Source organism: Nothobranchius furzeri, chromosome 10 (genome assembly GCF_043380555.1).
Source record: "Nothobranchius furzeri strain GRZ-AD chromosome 10, NfurGRZ-RIMD1, whole genome shotgun sequence".
NCBI lineage: Eukaryota > Metazoa > Chordata > Actinopteri > Cyprinodontiformes > Nothobranchiidae > Nothobranchius > Nothobranchius furzeri.
This window is the reverse complement of record NC_091750.1, coordinates 71,692,227-71,704,600: the sequence shown is the minus strand read 5'-3', so window position 1 is coordinate 71,704,600 and position 12,374 is coordinate 71,692,227. Positions and strand designations below refer to the sequence as shown.

The 12,374-nt window shown below is 42.9% G+C and overlaps 1 protein-coding gene across 3 annotated transcripts in view; it reads left to right on the top strand.

The window, feature by feature from the left end:
• The window catches only part of sgcd (sarcoglycan, delta (dystrophin-associated glycoprotein)), a 381,774-nt gene that overhangs the window by 284,819 nt on the left and 84,581 nt on the right, over positions 1-12,374 (top strand). For all 3 annotated transcript variants that reach the window (XM_054730942.2, XM_015961860.3, XM_070555961.1), the window contains one exon: positions 6,370-6,555. In XM_054730942.2, coding sequence (XP_054586917.1) covers positions 6,370-6,555 — 186 coding nt within the window. The remainder of the gene's footprint in view (positions 1-6,369; positions 6,556-12,374) is intronic.

Here is a 12,374-nt window from a genome sequence, read left to right as displayed (position 1 = left end):
ATGGGTAACTCTCTTTTCACGTGTCTGAGCAGAGCCTCCCTGAACCGTCTACAGGTGGTTCAGAATGGCTGTGCTCGGCTTCTGACCAAGTCCTCCAAACACACCCACATCACCCCGCTTCTCCTCCAGCTTCACTGGCTGCCAGTCAACTTCAGGGTTCATTTCAAGATCCTGGTTCTGGTCTATAGGGCCTTACATGGACAAGCACCATCTTACATTGGTGATCTTCTTAGTCCCTACACCCCCAGCAGGTCCCTGAGGTCCAGTGATCAAAGCCTACTGGTTGTGCAGCACCAGGCTAAAGGTCAAAGGTGACAGATCATCTGCTGCTGTGGCCCCCAGACTCTGGACCTCTCTCCCCCTGAGCCTGAGATCAGTGGACTCAGTGGTCTCCTTTAAAAAGCAGCTGAAGACTCACTTGTTCAAGCTGGCTTTTGTATGACCTTCTTCACCTCTCTCTCTTTATTCTGCTCTCCTCAACTATTCCACCGTCCTCAGGATCCACCGATTTCCCTCTTTCCTGTTCACTCTCTCTCTTTCTTAACATGTTCTTAATCACAATTGTCTATTTTTGCTCATTTTAAATATATTTTTAAATATTTTCTAAATGTTTTTTTGTATTTTTACATTGTTTGCTTTTGTGAAGCGCCTCGTGATTTTTATCTTGAGAGGCGCTATAGAAATGGTACTTTCTTCTTCTTCTTCTTCTTCAATGGAAAATGCATATTTTATTGAACTTTGCTGCTGATAGGCCGATTCATACTAACAGTAAATAAAAATACCCTGTCTAACACCAATTAGGCACAGTGCTCAGTCAGTACAACAAAAATGCATAAATAAAATTAAAATACTTTTGTCAGACACAGTCGGGCATAACATTAAATCTCTTTTTTAAAAGCAAAAATACGTTTAAAAAATGAAAACTAAACATTTTGGCTTTCGTGTTATTTAAATCTTACCGAGGTGAGTCAGACTCTGTTTCATTCAACTGTCCGACGTGCTTTCTCGTTAACTGTTCATGCACCACAGAGGTGCTGCCGTGATATGCGAGGACTGCTTTGCAATTAATGCAGTTAATCTTTTTATTCGCAGAATCCCGGCTAAAATGCTCCCAAACTTTAGATGCTTTGGTACGCGTAGCTGCTGTGTTGGACGCCGCCATTTCTGTTGACGCTCAGCAGAGAAGCTATTGCGCATGTCGACTATTTCTATTGTCAATATTTGTCGACAAATCGTTGCAGCCCTAGTAACGGAGCATTTCCTAACCAGAACTATTCTCCCACCCTCTGAACTGACCTTCAAAATAAAACGTTAACCCTAACCTTAACTATTTAATTGTTACAACATGTTTGAGGTAATTTGGCCACTCCGGCTCTCTATAGATGTTTCCTGATTACACGGGGGGAGGGGATGGCGCGTCTTTCCGCACAAGTAGAACGGAAAAACAGAACCCAGCCATGATGAAAAGACTCTCTGAAGCATGAACGAATGCCCCCAAATTATTAAAACCCAGGGAGCCAAAGTTTAGGGCAGAACATTGACTGAGAGGCTTTCTGATGGAGCGGACGTCTGAATGACCGCTTAGTGACGGAGCAAGCTAGTCATTAGCATAACGGCTAATCACTAGCATAGCAGCTAGCCAAGTTGTATAAAGTCAATATAAAATCATCTTATTTCTTGCTAAAAAAAACATCGATATATTGCCCAGCCGTAACCTCGGACATGAAGTGCAATCCCAGCCCCACAAAACTTTAATATTACAGCTTTCCGGCTGACACCAACTCCTGATTTTTCCACCATAATCTGCTTCCTTTTAAATCAGGTTCAGGGTCAGTTATCTGAGCCTGTCACACCAGACAAGAAAATATCAGAACCAATCTACAAAGAGGAAATGGAAAACCTGTCTGCCAGCCTTCGGATGGTCTGTGTGCTTCTTCATAATCAGGCTTCGTGGGTGTAAACAAATGTCAAAGAATTCCTGTCAGCCCAACTGGATCCTCTTTACACGACTGATTGGACGGGCCAGCGGTTCGTTCCAGGCATCGCTCTGCGCTGTAGTTGGCGTTCGCAGATGGAAACGGAAAGCAATGCAGGATCAGGTGCTTTAATAATCCAGTCACACAGCAGGAGAGGAGCTGAGAGGATATTGCCAAACAGCCTGAGATCGTCTTGGCTCGTGTTTCTGGCTAAATGAGTTGAACTGAAAACTCACCACGAGCAATCAGATCTGTAAGGCGGTGTTAAAGCTGGTGCAGAAGTAGCTGATTTAACCATTAGAAAGACCCAGTCTTTCTGTTCAGGTCGCTCGCTGCTTTAATTTAGGCTCAGACTTTTCATTTAGCCAAAAGAGGCTCACAGATGTCATTCCTTCATATTCACATTTATGTTGTGAAATGCCATCTTGACTATTTTTCTTTGGAATATTGAGACCATGAGATCATGGTTGCTTTGGTTGCTGTTCAAGTGGACAGAAACATTTGTAAACTGCAAACTGACATCCGATGAGGGAACGATTAGGGTTAAAATTGTAAAGCACTTAAAGGCACCGTGTGTTACAGAGTAAGAATTCAATAGTGAAAAAATCACAAGACAGTCTATGTCCCAATCATGTTGGAAGGAGACACTTATCATTCTCATCCGGCTGGGGGTTGTCAGCTTTTCTCCTTCTGAATAAAACGAAAGTGGGACGTAGCTACTGTTTACAGTCTGTGAGTTTGTGAGGTTGCCAAATCTACAGCGAGCTAACGAGCTAATTCAACACCGGCAGACAAAAAGCTCCAGAGGTGTTTTAAAGTGCTGAAGCCAGTAAACAGGAGCGGCCCAGAAGTTATTGTCCTAAGAAGTGATGGCATCTTTTTGTTTTACTCCTATCTGGTGAAGTAGGCTATAGGCTAACATTGAGCTAATAATGCTAACGGCGAATTACAAGCACGCAGTCGGCTCTAAATATTTCAAGCTGCTTTTTCAATCACCAACAGCTGGATGTTACAGTAAAGTCTGTCTGAAGTGAATAATGAGTCAATGGTGGCATTTTACTTCCTTTAATGAGTCAAAGCTATGAGAGCTAGTGTAATAAGTGTTTCCTACCGGTAAACACTGTAGCGTTATGAATATCCTAATTGTCTGCCCATAAACAGCTGCCCCTTTACACAGTAACAACGTGTAGGAATCGCCAAGGTCGGGTGCTGGTTTCAGAATGTTTACATTCCAGAAGAGCCAGAAGGAGAAAAGAAGAACGCTTTTAATTAATCAAAGTACTTTATTTGTGATAAAGCTAGTCGAAACATATGTTGATCAATAATAATCGGGTGAATGATCTGTGAAATAAAGATGTCATGAGTTATGTGTTTAATGAATAAACAGGACTGCACCAGACAGACTGATCTACATTAACATGGAAACGCATGACACATTGTTCTCAGCCAATCAGAACTTTCGTCTGTCGTAGGGCAGAATCTGGGCTGTTTAATGAAGTTGTCCAATCCGGTTTACTAAGATTTATAAACAACTGGGAGATATAAAACAAGGCAACGCCATTTTATACTCAGTTCCATTTTAACCTCAGCTCTGTTCGATCTGAGCTCCAAAGGAGTTACATCATACTCTCAACATTGTTTTCAACCAGCTCTCAATCCATCACCGCCAAAAAGAGAAGTACAGACTGGCCAGCTGTACTTTCCTACTTTAAGCTGAGAACTGTCAAGCTGGAGATTTCCGTCGTTTGAACAACAAGACGACGTCCCTTCAAAATAAGAGCTGAACTCGCTGACACCTGCCACTACTACTGGGAGTCGATCCGCAGACGGGCTTTGTCGTGCTGTGACCGCTGTTCTACCAGCTCCAGTACATCTGAAGGTCCGAGGACCTGGCATTCCTGATCTACACGGGAGGCTCCAGACGGTACATAGTCACGGCAAAATGGCTGCTCATGTCATCAGCTTCTGAAGCCTCGTGGTTCATAGTCGTAACAACCAGATCTGCCTACGTCAGCCTAGAGATTCTGAACACACACACACACACACACACACACACACACACACCAACACGATAACATTCTAATCCATATGCATCCATCTCAGAGTTAGTCCTGGTAGATTGTAAGAATTTATAATTATAGAAATTAAAGATTCTTAAACGATCCCAACTCTCTCTTTTCTTGTCTCCCAGTCAATACAAAGTGCTTAAGTAAACTCCCTGATGATAAAAACAACCACTTCTGATTATAATATCTCGATCTAATTACAATGTCCATGTCATGGGTCAGCTCGCGGCGGCGGGTGCAAAGATCTCTCTCGCCAAAGGACAGTGGTGCAGGTCGCAAGTTCAGTACGTTGGCCTCCTGGTGGGACCACTGGGAGTGCAGCCTCAACTTGGCCGAATTCAGGGCGTTGCCACCATCACACCTCCGACCAACGTCTCCGAACTTCGGAGCTTCTTGGGGGTTTTGCAACTACTCGCGTCAGTTCGTAGAACATTACGCTGAGATAGCAATATTTCACTACAACACCCAAGACTAATAACACCAGATATAACAATGGATTTATCTACATTTCTACTTGCTGTTCACGACTCGTCTTTGCTCGTCTTCTGGAATCTTCTGTCCTGTAACTGGCTACGACCTGCAGTAACCACATTTGACCACAGGATGTCAGTCTTACAAATCACACCTTTAAAGGAACAAATAAATTGTGACTGCCAAGTTTAAACCTGTAATTTATACACAATTATGTCTCAATCGTGTTGCTGTTTATCTTCGTTTTAGAGGCAACTTTGTCTCCAGATCCACCTAAACTCGTAAGTTCTGACCTAAAAACTAAAGTAAGAGCCGATTGAGACAGATGTGAGAAATGTTCCAGATGCAGTGACTTAGCAACTATTTTTCAGAACCCTTTCTAAAATCCCTTGCAAATGTTTTCAATCGGTAGTCAACAGTGACCGTCCAATGAGATACTGGGCTAAGTGTGTCAATAAAACAAAAATCAAAGACAAAATTGAATCTCAAGAGTTTCCTGTGCATCAGAAACTTGTCTCAAAGGATGAACAAATGTGTAAAAATGCTAAGAAATTAGGACATAATTCACTTTGCTACAAGAATCGGTTTGACTGCAGCGTCATCGTGTCCCACTGCATAACCTGCTCATGCATAAAGCCTGTTTAAAAATGTCTCATTCTCTCAGTTTAATAACAGCCAAACAACACTAGCATAGCATAAACTAAAACCACGTTAGAGTTGATCTCATTTCTAATGAAAACATTTCAGCTCTAGATGTCGTCACGGCCCAGCAGTGTCTTCCTTTAAAATCCAGACACAGCCAGTCTAGAATCACAGCAAAACATTGAAATGCATCCATAAAGGTGTGACATTTATTAGCCAATGGGTGCATTTTAATATAAATCATCAGTCATCCGATTTGTTTGTCAGTAAATATTCAACAGTCCTAACGTTTTGTCTTATTCATCTTGGTACAGCTATAATAAACGTCTAAAGGCTGAACGACTGGATGGGGGCGCTTCTCGAACCCAGTCAGATTACGGGGGCGGGGTCTGGATTTGCTCTTGGCTCTAAGATTGCTTTGAACCCTCACACTTGCATTTCACTTGATCTACTTTTTAATTTGTTTATTTACATGAGAAATAAAAGGAAATTTCCACAGTAGATTGGAATTATTATTATTATTTCAGCCGACTGGTGCTTCGTCTCCCCCGCTGCTTTCGGCACTTTTTATCGGCCCTGTCGTGTCCCATTTGTTTCACTTAGCGACTAATGTCTGTGGTTGTCAAAAACAATTGGTTTTGGTGGTGTGAGGCTCACGCTGCAATGCATGCTGGACAGTAAATCGTGTTTTTTCCAGAGTTATTAGGGCATCAGTTTAGTGCTGGAAGTGAACAATGCCTTATCGTCCTCATAGACCGACAATTAGAATCATCATTAATCGCCACTATCAGCACATCAATGGGCCGGGGGGGTTATAATGGAGTTATAGACCACTTATGGGGTAATCAGTCAATGCAATTGCTAACTATCCTGTGTGTCACGGTGCCAAGTGACTGGCTGGCCATCGGCCCAGTGGAGAGGATTGGACTGGGAGTGTGTGAGAATATTTATGGTGTGTTATTAGTGCAAACGTTCAGATGACTCCAGTCTCATCTTCAGACCAGCTTCCAAAAAGGTTCAGCAGAGCTGCATCTGTTTGTTGTGTTTCCAGTATGGACGCCCCAATGTTCCTAGGGGTGATGGGATGTGTCCGCTGGTAGGAACCGTGTTTCTAGTTGAGGAAACCCTTTCAGCATCTATCTGTTGTACGTGTGCATGGTTCAACGCAGGTTTTAGGTGTAACACCATGGCTTTTGTGTCCTCTCTCTTTTCAGATGACCCAAGAACAGTGCTCTCATAGGAACAATGTCCAGAGCTCAGAGAAACCACAAGTGTACAAAGTGGGAATCTACGGCTGGAGGAAGCGCTGCCTTTACTTCTTCGTCCTACTGCTGATGATCCTGATCCTGATCAACCTGGCGCTAACTATCTGGATCCTCAAGGTCATGAACTTCACCATCGTGAGTGCAGCTTTAGCTTTGTTGCTGATGAGTCAGAAAGCCGTACTAGATGTCGGCTTTGTCTTCTCACCAGTTTCTGCTTTTGTTCAGCGTTCAGTCTGGTGGCGGATCTAAAACCTTTTCTCTGAGCTTCAACATCAAACAAGACAAAATGTGTTCAGATCAAATATTCAGATTTGAATCATCACACAAAAGGCTCATTTACACTTTTGTCTGCTGTAAACTCTCCCCTCAGATCCCTCGTGGTGAAACTCTTTGTGTTGTAGAAGTCTTTAGATGCTGATGCTGGAGAGAGTACAGATCATTTTATCCCTCTGAGTTTTATTGTATTTTAAGCTTTTCTGTTTTCATTTGAAAATGTGTCCCTACCAAAACTAGAAGACTAGAATTTTTAACTGATTCATGACTTCAACACAGTAATCCATCCTGACCTCTGACCCCTGGTGACTAGCTGTTCTATCAATAACCTCCCATTCTTTGCATTACGTTGCTTCTAATGATTCAATGTAAATAAATCTGATGCTTTTAGTCTTTCTGTTGAAGGCTGGTAAATGCAAAAGTCTGTGTTTGTGATGTCACTGAGCAATAAGCAGCCAAACCAGGCAAAAACAAGTCAGGTCTGCTTATTTCTGGATGTGTGATTTATCTGGTCTCGTGTTGCTTTGAGGCTTTAAAAATGAAAAACTCTCAGCTGAAACCCGACATGTTAGTTTCCCTACATCCACCTTTGTTTTCACCCAATCAGCTGCTCACATTGTCTCCGTTATCGCTCTGTTCCTGATGAGTGTGTAGCAGATGCAACACACACACACACACACACACACACACACACACACACACACACACACACACACACACACACACACACACACACACACACACACAGTTGTTGGTGTGAATAATACATGAAAGCTGCTTTACAGCAATATGAGATCTACATAAATCAGGGTTCCTTGGATGCTGAGCTGTTGATGCAGCTTTTCTTGGGTCTGCCTGACAGAATACGGAATAAAAACACTGGAATTGTTGTAGGTGAGTGTTAAAGTCAGAGCAAATCAAGGAAGGACTAGAGACACGGCTTCATGTGGTGTGACAGCTAACGGGTCAGTTTCTGGGGTCTTAAGTAGATGGCTTTCTGTTTGGAGGAGTAGTTTACACCCTTTAGGATTGATGAGCTAACAGCTAGTCTGTGTGCAGCCAAGACTAGGCTGTTCATGTTCTGTTGTTGGTTTGACTTTATCCAGGTATTTAGTTATTCTGGGATTATTTCTGTCATATTTTAAACCAGGACTCAGGTTGGAAGATGGGGTGATAATGAGATGTTTCTGCTAAATCCTCGACTTGATCATTTTATTTTAGGGGAGGGACTTGATTTTAAAATAATCTAATTAATTAGAGGCTTTGTAATTAATGAATATAAATTAATCACATTTTAATCAATCGAGGAAACGTGCCTCAAAGCAAATTTTTGCATTCAAAATGAGGCAGAGAACCATTAGACACAGTTATTATTACTTTAAACTAAAGCTTTAATCATTCAAATGTCCCTTTGTGATATGAAACAAGACCCAAATCAATTAAAATGTATAATTAACAAAAGAAAACACCTGAAAAGGGTTCCTGAGTCTTTAAATTATCTCTCTCTCTAGTTGAAGTACCAAATAAATGGACTTTTGCACCAGATTCAAATTTTTCCTGTTTCACTTGATTGTATAATTGGATGTTTGATTTTAGCATTTCTACTTTGCATAATGTAGTAAACACACACACACACACACACACACACACACATATATATATATATATATATATATATATATATATATATATATATATATATATATACCATAAATCCTCTAATACATCCTGTATTTGACTCAAGCTCATCAAGCTCCAGGCCTTTATTGGAAGGAGGGCCAGTATTAGAGGCAGGCCTCAATTTCTATTTGAGCAAAATGAACTAATGGTTCGCTGGAGTTTTTGACAATTAAAATTGCACCCACATTTTCAAAGTTAAACACATTTCTTTTAACAATGGTAGTTTCTGTTTCAGCCCCCCCCCCCCCCCCCCCCCCCCTGCGCAGCGGCCGCAAACTCACTGATGCGCCTGCAGCCTCTCGGAGTTCCTGCTGCTCTAAACATTAAAATAATTATTTCATTTTCTGTTCCTCACTTCTGATTACCTTCAATGGTGTCTGTTTGTTGCAACCACCAGGTACAAAAACTAACTTGTTGTTATTTGACTATTTTTCTGTCCTGCCTGTTTATTATCTTCCTGCATCTCCTCTCAGTCCTAAAGAGAAACTGCTACCTGGGTTCATATATATTCACCTCATGAGTTACCTTTGAACTGCAGTTCTAAAAGATCTACCGACCGCAAAAACAGCGGAGCTCTCCCTGCTTGCCGGCCGCATCAGTGATCAGTGTGTCACCGGAGGACAAGGTGATGCGCCCCGCTCCACAGCAGCGAAACACATCAGGCACAAATAAAAGACAGAAAACATAAAAGGAAATGAGCCGACATGAACGATCGCGTGTTAAATTAGTTTTTGAGGTGGCGACACCTGATTTGATAATGTTACTGTGGCCGTGCTCAGGACGCAGATGTCTGGAGCGCGTCAACAATCAGAGCTTTGCATGCGCAAGCTGGTTAAGGTTAGGATGAGGGTGAGGGGAAGGTTAAATTGCAAGAGGGTAAACGTCACAATTTGGTTAAATGTCCGTTTTACGGCGGGTGTCAGTACCGACGCTCTGACACAGCGCGTTGCCTCCGGACGCGCAGGAGCTTGTCACCTGCTGACAGCAGGCTGCTGTCTTTTCCGAGGACTGCATCTTGCCGGTCATCATCACGTGACAGCGACTAGTCGATGACAGACATAACAAGTCACTATAGTGAAGTCGACTAGTTCATACAACCCCTGCTACTGCTCCCCAGAGTGTTCTGCAGCATAATCAGCACGTTCTCTTTGAACTTGATATCAAATTTTCGCCTCCTCTTCGTCTCCGCACGGTTAAAGTTACCCTCGCGGTCTATCACTGGCAAATCAAAAGTGAGACGGATGACACAACCGCCCCCCGTACTTGCTTGTTACCACATTCCACCCGGCCACAATAAAAAACCGGCCATTATTCACCTCCGCCGACTCCGACACCGGCCAAAATATGAAACCCGGCCATTAATTAAATACAGGCTAATATTAGAGGATTAACGGTATATATATATATATATATATATATATATATATATATATATATATATAAATCCTTGAAATGACAGTAGAACAGGCACAAATATGATCTAGGACTTAAATGTACTAACTTTTAACACCAGAGCAGGCGTGACATATTCTGAGAATGATCAGGAACACTAACTGGTTCCAGTTGGATGACTGGAGGATGATGGGAAGATAAAAGATCATGACGAGGATCCAATGATCTGACGCCTGAGCGATGAACAGGTGAGCAGACCTTCCTCACATGGGAAGTCCCGCTGTCACGTAAAGACTCGGATGGCTGCAGACCCGCAGATCCACGCCTGCAGCAGCGAATCTGGTGTGATCTCCAACCTCATCACAACTTTCTTGTTCCTCGCTGCCCCTGATGCGCTTAAGCATCCTCCCCTTTAGCCCCTGATCAGCTGATGACCGCTTCAACACACCTCGCTGCTGAATTGTAGTTACACACGTGACTTTAGACAGTCACTCGTCTCAGAAACTTATAATGAACCCACAGAATAGTTTAGAAAACGTTGTTTGTGATTGTTTACAGAGTAGTGAGGACACGGAGCATTTTCCAGCTGTCCTCACTACTTTCATAAACTGCTGTTAAGAGCCAAACGTCATCCTGTCTGGAGCTCTCAGCGCTGCACAAACGTTACATAAAAGTTAAAAGCTTACCTGGACTTTTGTAGTTTCCGGTGGCTCCGGGCCGCAGCAGCAGAGATCAGAGACCATCTCTGAAAAACGTCCACGGCACGGACTCCGTAGTTTTCAGGAAGTTTTTTTTTTTTTTTCAAGAGACGAAGCTGACTGCCTCATCAGTCCAAGCAAGGCCATTTCTTCAAACTATTCCCTTTCTGGGTGTTGTACCGGTCTGTCGTGGTGAAGAGAGAGCTGAGCCAGAAGGCGAAGCTCTCGATTTACCGGTCGAGCTACGTTCCTACCCTCACCTATGGTCACGAGCTTTGGGTAGTGACCGAAGGAACGAGATCACGGAAACAAGCGGCTGAAATGAGTTTTCTCCGCATGGTGGCTGGGCTCTCCCTTAGAGATAGGGTGAGAAGCTCGTGAATAAGACCCGAGATATTTAAACTCCTCCACTTGAGGCAGGACCTCGTCCCTGACCTGGAGAAGGCGTTCTACCCTTTTCTGGCTCCAGACCATGGTTTCAGATTTAGAGGAGCTGATTCACACCCGGCTGCGAACCGCTCCAGCGAAAGCTGGAGACCACGTTCTGATGAAGCCAACAGGATCTCATCATCTGCACAAAGCAGAGACCTGATCCTCAGGCCACCAAAATGGATCCTCTCAACCCCTCGGCTTTCCATAAAAGTTCTGAGCAGGGCCGCCTCGGCGGCTTCCAACTCTCACCGGAAACAGCCTGGCTATTTAAAGATGCATGTACATTTATTCATTTTCTGTTCATTAAATCCTAAAAGTGCTGAATGATAAAATGTGACCATTAAGACGCAGTGATTGGCGTTACTGGCAGCCCACCAACATTCAGCTGCAGCACATGGCAGCGTGGGTGGAATAATTTGATTAATGTTCTTAACAGTAGAGTCTAGATCTCATAACAACATAAATCCAGTCAAATGTATTAAAACCCTTTAAATTCAAAAATACAGATTAAAATCCAAACTATGGATATTGAAAAATAAATTCTTCAAATAATATTTATGAACTTGGATTCACTTTAATACTAAAGCTTCAGAGAACCAAATCCAGGAAGTTGTCTGAAAACGGAGCTCACCTTTTTCCAACCTTAACCGCCTCGTTGGTACCGTAATTTCCTGACTATAGAGCGCACCTCAATATAAGCCGCAGCGGGCTAAAAGCCACAAGTCTAGAGCAGAACCTGAAATCCCAGCCAGGGCATTTAACCTGTTTAGTAGAACGTTGTGGTCTACATCAGACTTTCCAGCATCCATCCTTTCTGGTTGACTAAAGCTGCACCTCATTATAAGCCTCATGGTTCAAAGAGTGGGAAAAAGTAGCGGCTTATAGTCCGGAAAATAAGGTAGTTTATTATGTAATGCTCAATTTTTAAATTTCTCTTCCTGTTTTAATAAAACCAAACTCTGGAAGGTGGAATCAGAAAGATGCAGTGAAACAAAAAAAAGCTCCATCCTGGTTACTTACTGTTTTCTCCTTTACTAAGTATTTTATATTCCACACATTCTGGTTGTTCGTTTGAACCATGGTTGTGAAGTCTGGATCTGTCGGTTTCATGGAAGACGTTTCCCTTCTCATCCGAGGAGTTTTTATCTCTTCTAACAGAAACGTATCTCATACTTAGCTCTTAAACTGTAGCCAGATCTTTGGGACCACAAGCTGGTTTACAAATGGAGATATACCTCCAGGAACGGGACTTGAGCCTCTTGGATGTGGACCGGGACAACAAAGACACGATTCAGGGAGTGATTTGAAAATTAGATCATATTAATGGAGCCGCCTCGCTACAGTTTGATGGGCTTGACACACGGGAGGCGACAAACGGCCACGATCAGCGAAATTCGTTGCTGTTGCTTTTATCACCTGACACACGGGAGGCGGCCAGCGGCAAAGTCGTCGACACGTTCCGTTCCATGGCCAAATCGA